The sequence below is a fragment of the Nothobranchius furzeri genome, chromosome 14, assembly GCF_043380555.1.
Source record: "Nothobranchius furzeri strain GRZ-AD chromosome 14, NfurGRZ-RIMD1, whole genome shotgun sequence".
Lineage (NCBI taxonomy): Eukaryota > Metazoa > Chordata > Actinopteri > Cyprinodontiformes > Nothobranchiidae > Nothobranchius > Nothobranchius furzeri.
Genome location: NC_091754.1, coordinates 41,779,405 through 41,789,355, shown reverse-complemented (window position 1 = coordinate 41,789,355; position 9,951 = coordinate 41,779,405). Strand labels below are relative to the sequence as shown.

The 9,951-nt window shown below is 43.2% G+C and overlaps 1 protein-coding gene across 1 annotated transcript in view; it reads right to left on the bottom strand.

Annotated features, from left to right (window-relative positions):
• Nucleotides 1-1,456: 1,456 nt before the first annotated feature.
• Nucleotides 1,457-9,951, bottom strand: part of LOC107389414 (paired box protein Pax-6) — a 21,722-nt gene continuing 13,227 nt past the window's right edge. Inside the window, exons 7-10 of the mRNA XM_054746502.2 lie at nucleotides 6,969-7,119; nucleotides 4,120-4,229; nucleotides 1,824-1,962; nucleotides 1,457-1,659 (exon numbers count right to left, since the gene is read on the bottom strand). Of these exons, the coding sequence (XP_054602477.1) occupies nucleotides 1,574-1,659; nucleotides 1,824-1,962; nucleotides 4,120-4,229; nucleotides 6,969-7,119 (486 nt within the window). The 3' untranslated portion in view covers nucleotides 1,457-1,573. The remainder of the gene's footprint in view (nucleotides 1,660-1,823; nucleotides 1,963-4,119; nucleotides 4,230-6,968; nucleotides 7,120-9,951) is intronic.

Genomic DNA, 9,951 nt, shown 5'->3' with positions numbered 1-9,951 from the left:
AGGCAGAATAGCTGAACCGCAACTTCTAACGCAGACTCATTACCGAGTCTTTTGATTTCTGAGTGAATTAACTTAAGAAAGCGCGTCGACAAAACGCTTTACCATCAACGTGTACCGAGGGGCAACTCTGGACCGGGTCGCAGCGCATCTTTGTCTTCTTTGCCAGCCAAGGTGACCTGGATGAAACATCCTAAGGTGACGTCCCGGGTCCAACAGAGGGTCCGATTTTCGGTGAGGCAAAACACGACAGATAGCGTTTTGATGCATCTTTTCCACTAAACCTAAGTTTATTCAAACCATCACTTCACTCAGACACCTGTTTCTTCCTGAAGCAACATCAGATGCACACATGCATTCATCTCATCTCATGTTCAATTCTCACTACACTTGGCACCCACACGCATCCATAATCACATCATATCACTCTCAATCTTCATTCACCTACAGAAGGTCTATTTGAGCATTAACAGCATATCAACTGTTAAAAAGATTGTCCCACAAAGTTATCAATGTTGATTGTATTTCCTGTTTGTCAATTTCAAAATCATTAGTTTAATTTGAAGAATTAAAACTTTTAAACGTCAAACTGGTTTCCTCATTGAACTGAAACACAGACACTCAGATATTATCGGCAGTTTATGGATGAAAACAACCTTTGAGTCTTCTGAACAATATAAAATTTGGTTATTGATTTATTAAAATTAATATTCCGAATTAATACGTAGCATGGTTTCTCTTTCATAAAAGAGCATAAATCCATAACGCTACATTTAATGGCGAGCGTATCCAGTCTTCTATATCTGCGATATGTCTGATTTCTTACATCTAAAAGCTACAAACAACGCTTTTCTCTGTGTTTCACTTTGATGTCTTATTTTGAACTTAACCGGAAATTGTTCCGCTCACTAAATTCTCCGACCTCAGAACCGAGACTAAATTTGTGAAAACCCTCCCAGGTCAGATAAGAGAAACGTTTTCCCACTTTGAAACTAATTCACATCCTTTTGAGTATTGAAGCCTTTAGATTTAGTTTTGAGTCACTTAGCAGGTCAAATACAACGCATAACGTATTTTACAAGAATGTGCGCTGTACATGTCCAAGACTGAAACCTTTTGGAATATTCTGAAAGAAAAAAAAAATCCGAGTACACATTTGAAGTTTGGTTGAGTTCTTCTCTTTACATTGGAGCAAACACTTTGTCCTGCGGCACCAATACGAGTGTGTTTCAGTTGCCAGAAGAAACACAGATCCACACACCAAGCATCTGGTTTTTACCAAAGGATTGTGTACATTCCAGAGCGTCCTTGTCATTCAGGTCAGGTCCAGGTCATCCTGGCTGATGCCAAATCGCCAACAACATGTGCGCGGTGGCCAGAGGACAAACAGACACCAGGAATTAGTTCAGTTCAATCTGAACTTTTTCTGACTCAGTGAAGATTTCCTTACAAGCTTAAAAAAATCCTTGTCCTGTGTTTTCTGTGTTGTCCTCAAGTCATAATGATGAAAGTCTCACAGACCAAAGAGAGACAGGTCAGACCCTTCTGTGGCTCAAGTCCAACAAAAGCAGAGACATCACTGGAGGCGTGACCAGTACTGGGACATGTCTGCTTCGCTTCCTGGAACTTGGACTGGAACCGAGACACCAGGAGAAATTAGACCTGGTGAAAGTAATCAAGAAGGTTTGGAACAAACGTTAGCAAAAGACACGGAAGCAGTCCACACTGCCATGTTGCTACTTTCATCGTTTCTGTTTGTTTCATTTGTTCAGTCGTCACAACAAACTCTGCCCTGGCGGGAATAAGCATGAAACACCACATCCTACCTGTTGATGTTGCAGAGGACGCCACTGTCTGGCTGCTGAAGTGTGGCTGCATGTGAGGAGGAGTAAATGTCTCATAACTTCGGCCGTTTACAGCAGAGCTGTTTGGCAGCATGCAGGAATAAGAGGTCTGGTTTGATGTCTGGAAGCACAACAATAACATTTATTTGAACAATTAGATTTAATTGACCACCAACTCCTTAAATAAATCATTGGCTGATATTTCTAGTATGTAAACGGATTTATGTGAGAAAGGACAACAGCTTGTGGCCCAGCACCCTACGTTATCCCCTGATGGTAAACCGTGATCCTTGTACTGTATTTTGCTCTTTATGTGTTTGAAATGTGCCTCACAAATAAAGCCGCCTTGCTCTGCCTTACAGGGCCAGTTTAAAAAAGAGACAGGAAAGTAAAAATGTCTTGCTTATCTAAGCTGTAAAGAGCTAATCAGGCATTTCTGCATATAGTGCAGTTGGCAGCAGGTTGAAGGTTCAAATCCTGGCTGCAGCCTTTCTGTGCAGACTTCTCCCCAAGCATGCTCGTCCATCTCCAGGTACCACAGACCAACAGCATGAATGTAGGTAATTATTTAAAAGTGGCTTATTGTTGTTCCTAGTTACACTAAGATGAGCCACTAGCAATAGCTAAAAGCACCCACGCCATGAGTGACTCTACCTGAACAGCCTATGTGCAACATTTCCTTTGCCTGACACCAGCTGTGTTTTTATTGTCTTCTCCCTTTTTTTATTTCATCTTTTTTATGTTGAAGGATCAGCATCTGAAAGCAGCCTTGCCATTATCCCGTCCTGCACAGAAAGGCCCTGGTTTCACAGACCCTGTTACTGTGACATTACAAATAAAGCTTTCTATTCATTTAGGAGGTTTTGTGCGATCCTATAGGAGGATCTCTTTTCATCTTAGTGCGAATGTTTGCAGGCAAAATGCCCGCTATCTAAACACTTTACCATCTAAAGACAGGAGGAGGTTTAGAGAGAAGCTCAAAATCTGTCGTGAAGACAAATTAAAGTTATTAAAAGTCTGTATGAGCTCTGAGATGACGGAAAACGTTGGTCCGATTCGCGGGAGTAATTTTTTTTTCTCACAGACCTGCTGGGGAGGCGTTTATTCCTATACAACAGAAAGCTCTGTGCTATTGACTCATTAAAAAGCAAAGGCTTTCTAACGTCTGGAGACCTACGATTATTTGGTTTAAAGGAAACGTGAGCCACTCTCGTCTGAAAACAGAACGCTGTGGTTGTGCTGATGGCAGCAGTTACAGCGTTATTTACGTCACCTGTGGGTGATTGCCAAAGAAAAAACCGCAAAGTCTTCATTAATCAGTGTCCTTGTCTATCCGTCTGTTTATTATTATGAAGATCGTGGCTTGAGACACCTGAATCAGAACAGGAAAACAATGTGACTGTGGGGTTAAAATACAACCATCTTCACTACTTAACTAATACTTAGTCACAAGGATTTACCATGAACTAAATCAGCTACACAAACTGTCCGTTGCTGCAAGAACTCAGGCTTTCTTCAGAGAGTCACCTCCTATCATCTCTTTCGTAATTTGCGGTCGTTTACGGACGAAATCCCAATAAAACTTTTTATCAAGCCTCCCACAGGCCAAACAACCGACCACACAGCAAGAATAATCCATCTGCTTCGCTAAATCCTCCTCCAAGTACGAACACTGAACCTAAACACTGACGTCACAAGAGATCCTCCTATAAATCAGACAGATTCTAAGCCTTCACCTATCGTCACCCATTGACAGAATCAATATCACTTGCTAACTCATCTGCAGTTTAGTCTAGTTGACACAACATGATAATTGGGATTTTTAATCCGATTTTTCTCCTTTCAACAACCTTAAAGTTAACCTTGTCAGATATTCCTGCCGTGTGTCTGCTCAGAGGGGCTTTGTCACTGCTCCGATCACAAATCTGGGATATTCAACGTGTCGGATTGTCTTGGCCCCATCCCAAGAACTAGCAGGAGTGCTGCCTGCTGAATAAGACAACCGTCTATTATAAAAGCCATCCTAATTCCACACAGAAAGGTCCTCGCTTAAAGCTGAACCAGATCTTTGGTGTGGGGAGGTGATGGTTTGACCGCTGAACCAAAATAAAATCTATAGTTTACATTAGTTATCTGTTTGTTTCTGTGGATTTCTAAATCATTTTAATTACATACAAATGACTGGTGTGTCCACATTCATGTGGATGAAGCATGTGTGCTGGCCTCTAAGGACTGGGCCACTGGGACTATGAATTAGTTCTGTTTGTTAAACGCTTACTTGCATGGTTAGGCTGGCAGACATGCCAAAGCTGGGCACTGATGGTAGACCATAGCTGTTGGATAAAACTGGATCGGATCTTGCCAGCATGGATCCTGAAGAGAATGACACTAGAAAGAAACACGAGCATCACGATAGTGGTACAAGAAACCCTTAAACTCTGTGGTGGGACTTGTTTCGCTGTAGAGGTCTAGAGATAATCTTATTTTAGTAAGAACTCTGATCCAGATCTTATTCAGCACAGTTCAATAGTCTCACATCAGACAATGTTTACTCAAAGGAACAGTGTATACAGTCGTGGAAAAGCCGCTAAAGCCAGTACAGTACAGTTAGAAAACCCTTATCATGGGCAAAATGTTTGTACTAAATTAAAAACAATGTCAGTTGATGAGGAAATGAATGTGAATAAAATGTCACCACAACTGGCCAACTGCTGCAACTAGTATAATTGGTAGTGGGAGTAATACTAGAGGTAGTAGTAGTAGTACTAGTAGCAGCAACGCAATGCAGTAGCAACGCGTGTTTAAACAGCTTCTTCACTGTTTAAATTTCACTTTGCAAAACATGCTGTTGCATAGCTGAAGAAGGATTTTTATGGTTATTTTTGATTGACATGAGGAATTTCCATCCATCCATTATCTGAGCCCGCTTGTCCACGTAGGGTCACGGGGGGGTCCCTGATTTGTAGGTATATTGGCTAAGTAGAGTTCGTTTTATTTTACTATTTTAGTTGCTGCAGATTATTCCAGTTGTGTTTAATTTTCCTTGGTGTAAATACATTTGTTTTTTAACTTTTAAATAGGGCTGCGCAGTGGTGCAGTGGTTAGAGCTGTTGCCTTGCAGCAAGAAGGTCCTGGGTTCGCTTCCCAGCCTGGGATCTTTCTGCATGGAGTTTGCGTGTTCTCCCTGTGCATGCGTGGGTTCTCTCCAGGTACCCCGGCTTCCTCCCACAGTCCAAAAACATGACTGTTAGGTTGATTGGTCTGTCTAAATTGTCCTTAGGTGTGTGTGTGTGTGTGTGTGTGTGTGTGTGTGTGTGTGTGTGTGTGTGTGTGTGTGCATGATTGTTTGACCTGTGTTTCTCTGTGTTGCCCTGCAATGGACTGGCTCTCTGTCCAGGGTGTACCCCGCCAACTTGCCCGTTGACCGCTGGAGATAGGCACCAGCACCCCCGCCCTACCATCACCACCACCACCCCCCACCCCAGGCCCACAAGACAGCCTGGATCGTAACAGCAGGTTTGAAGTTCTGAATAACTCACCAGGGACGCAAACCACCTCCACTGCTGTGAGCAAATGCTGAAACTGACAATCGCAGCAGGTCTAAAGCTTTGAATAATACACCAGGGATGAAAACACCCCTTGATGGTGAGCAGGTGCTGAGACTGTGTGCTTCTGATGTAAGAGATGCTCTAAACAGAGCATCTGATCAGGATGCCTCCTGGACGCAGCAGAGCTTGGTAGCATTCCAGGTCATGAGTTGAAAATGTGTGCAGCTGTGATCTCAGATCGTTTTACATACATGTTCAACACCTCCCTCCAGGGCGACTGTAACACTAACACAGTTTCAATCCTCCCAGTGGCTAAGAAAACACTGTCATCCAGACTTACACAGCCTGTGGCCTCTGACCTCTCTTAACCCTTTGATGCATGAATTATGAAATCTTCAACCATAATTATTTAACAATTTTTTTCATTCATCTTTAGGTGTGAATGAAACAAATTTCAACAAATATTTTTTGCAACATTTAATAATTTACAAATAATTTATTACATGTCCACCTCAGTGGACAGCGTGCATTCTGAACATGAAATATGTTGGCTTGACTCACTGAAGTCCACATGGAGGGGCTCGCAAGCAATAAAGTCTTCAACAGCTGTGCTTAATAGCAAAAAAATAATTAAATAACTATTTTGAGTACCTGTCCACTGTAGTGACCATTATGCATCAAAGGGTTAAAGGTAACATTAAAGCCAGTGTCCCACCTTCTCTAGACCATCAGTTAGCTTTTCATGCCAACTGGCCAACAGATGATACAGTCACATGCCACACATCTCTATGCCAGGTTGAGAGTCTCATCAGCCTTTAACATGATTCCTTCCTAGCAGCTCACAGTGAAGCTCTTGTTGCTTCAACTGAAAACATGTTTCTGTAACTGATCTTAGATTTTCTGTCAGGAGGACAGTAGATGGTTTGTACTAAGCACAGTAGTCCCTCATGGACATGCACTCGGACTTTGTTCTTTACTCTGCCAAAACATGGCCTCACTGCTGAATTCGGCATGAACCAGCTTCTTAAATGTGCTGATGGCAAACAGTGACAGGACCAGCAAATACAATGAAATCTTACAGGACTGAGGTGGGACAGTTACTGAGCTGGTGTGGAGACAACAGTATGTCCACTTGCATCAAATCTTTCTCTCCTTGTCCACAACTTGTTTAACCTCATGACATGTAGAAGAAGGCATGTCTGCATCTGAGAATAAACCACTAGAATGTGTAGCAGCTTCATTCTTTAGGAAATAAGGTGACTATGACTATTTTAACACTCATTTGCACATATAGGCCTTTGTACAAAATGAAAGCTAGTCCATAATATCTTTATTTTTAAGACATTCTGATAAATTAGGGTTTCTAAGGTGGGGTTTACATGAGCAATTAGCAAGGTTTGGGGATTTAGCACATCACTTATTTCTTTGATAGAAAAATCTATTTTCATACAAATTATAAGACAAACTGCTTTTAGAGAAGTCAGAGACGATATCTGATGTTATTGTGATTGACATCAGCCTGGTGACCACTGATATTATCAGTGAGAGTGTTTTTGTTGTTGTATACACTTGTCAGCACCTGGTGTAGCTGGTTGTGATAGAGCCTGACAAGCAGAGCTGCTGAAGCTGCTGCTGATGGGAACATGGCTGGAGGAGCTGGACACCTGACGGCGCTGATTCCTTAACTTCTCCTCTCTTCTCCACTTTGCTCGTCTGTTTGAGAACCAAACCTGCACATAACAGTAAAAAGAATACAAAGGGAAGGTAAAACATTGAAAATACATTATGTGCATCATAAAGACCCTCTACCCCAAAACAAGTATTAACTCATTCACTGCCACTGACGACTAAAGTCGTCACTGGCATGTTTTTACTGTGTGGGCGTCGGACGAGCCCCCGCACCGTGACAACAAACATCTTAGCTCTGATTTCGATCTTCATCCGCGTACGTCACACGTCACGTGATCAGGAAGCAGGAAATCCATGTTTTAGGAGATCGTTTTGGGCCGCTGCTGTAAAAAAAAAGTGAGGTGCGAACCGGAAAAGCTTCTGCTGATCACAATTCAACAACGGATTATTAAAGAACGGATAAAGCGTCGAAACGCGCAGATTCTTCCTGATGTAAGAGGTGAGTCTCTGCTTTGTTTTTTTTTGGGGGGGGGGGGTTTGCGTCAGCATCATCCTGGCGCGCAACGTTCTGTGACTCTTAAGAAAACAGTAAAAATGGTGAGAAACACTGACAGCGAAGGGCTTTACCGATCAGGAAACGGCTGACAGTGAATGAGTTAAACAAAGGTAAAGTAGTGCCTGAGGTAGTTTTTTGTTATCATTTTTGGCTAGTTTAGCCGGGTTTATACTGGTACAAGACCTGTTAACTTGTATGAAGGTTAAACAGAAGGTGGGTCTCATAAAGTGCTGCGTTTACAAAAGTTAAGCTAAGGATGTAAGGTTACGTTCTCCCTGCTATTGTTCACCAATGAATTCACCCTGCTGGAATCCCAAGGTGTTCCCTGGCCAGTCGAGAGACATAGTCCCTCCAGCGTGTCCTGGGTCTTCCCTTGGGTCTCCTCCCAGTTGGACATGGCCGGAAAACCTCACCAGGGAGGCGTCCAGGAGGCATCCTGATCAGAAGCCCGAGCCTCTTCAACTGGCTCCTCTCGATGTGGGGGAGCAGTGGATCTACTCCAAGCCCCTCCCGAATGACCAGACTTCTCACCCTATCTCTAAGGGAGAGCCCAGCCACTCTACAGAAAAAAATCATTTGGGCCGCTGGTATCTGCGATCTCGTTCTTTCGGTCACTAGACACAGCTTGTGACCATACGTGAGGATAGGACTGTAGATCGACCAGTAAATTAAGAGTTTTGCCTTCTGGCTCCAAACAACCCTTCTCCGGGTCAAACAGTCGTTGCCCAGATGAATGTTAAAGTTCCCCAGCAGAATGAGGGAATTACTGAAAGGAGCTCTCTCCAGCACCCCCTCCAAGGATTCCAAAATGGGTGGGTAGTCTAAGGTGCAGTTTGGTGCATAAGCACAGACAACAGTCAGCACTCGTCCGCCAACATGTAGGCGAAGGGAAGCTGCCCTCTCGTTCACCTGGGTAAACCCCAGTGTGCAGGCACTTAGATGGGGACAACAAGATGCCTCTCAGTGGGAGCAACTCCAGAGTGGTAGAAAGTCCAACCCTCTGGAACAATATTATCATAATAAACAATTATCTCACATTTCACTACAGTGGACAGTACTGCACATCCTCAGAGGTGAAAGATAGGATTTTTAATTCTTTGTCAGTAATAGTATCCAGAGTTATCTCTGTAGTTGTGCTGCTATAAGCTTAGACTGCTAGAGGACGTGTGTGTGTGTGTGTGTGTGTGTGTGTGTGTGTGTGTGTGTGTGTGTGTGTGTGTGTGTGTGTGTGTGTGTGTGTGTGTGTGAGTTCTCCATCCCCAGTGAATTATGGTGGATGGCTGCTTATACTGAGCCAGGATCCTCTGGAGGTTTCTTCCTGTTAAAAGGAGTTTTCCTCTCCACTGTCGCTAAATGCTACATGTCACATGCAAAGGGTCAATATGTGTCAGGTAAGACAAGCTAGCCTGGCCTGCCAGACTCGTCCTCTGTTTGATTCTGCACAGAGAGAGTCTGGTAACTCTCTGCAAAGAGCACCATGAGAGGCGGGACTAGCCAGCTCAAAAATGACGAATCAGAAAAAAGACGGAAATCCTGACTGTACCGCACGATGCGGTAGTTTTCTAGTTGTAGTAATAACAGGGCATCTGGCAACGGCGCACACATCTTTTTTTTTTTTTAGAAGAACTACTACTACTTGTCTTTGTTGTTTATGAGAAACTGAGTGTCGATGTGTGTGATGTCCGCGATGCTGTAGTTTTTTTTAGCTGTAGTAAAAATGGAGTCTGGTGACAGCGCAAACATCTTTGTTTAGAAGAAATGCTTTTAGCGCTTCTACTTCTTGTTGTTTCAAGTCGTTTAGAACAGAGGAAAGAGCCGCAGCGAACTCCGCTTCAGTCGCCATGTTTATGACAAACTCGGCATTATGGTGTGTGTGTGTGTGTGACGTACGCTGCTCAGCGCTGATTGGCTCAGTTAGAATTCTCACGGGGTGGGGCTATTTGAATAGGAGAGTTCCCAGACCCTTTCTCTGTGCAGAATAAAACAGAGGAGGAGTCTAGCAGGCCAGGTTAAAAACAAGCTCCACCCCTCTTTACTTCCATCATTGTTCTTAAGTTAAATGAAAAACCTCATTCACTAAAATTTTCAACACATTTGCAGTGATCTGTAACAGAAATGAACAACTTGTGAGACTATTTCTGTGGGGAAAACGCTCGGGCGCTCCTGCTTCAGGAAGTAGAAGTTGCCCGAAGAAGAGGAGTGCAGAAGATGGCAGGGTCTGGAATCTTCGTCATTATTGTTCATGATATTCTGACATCTCTCCTCTGATTGGATAACAGCAACATGACTCTACCACTGACTCAGTTTTCTCTGCAGCATTGATGTTTTATCTCTACAGATAACACAAACAGTTCTGCCATGGTGTGGAATTGCTGAT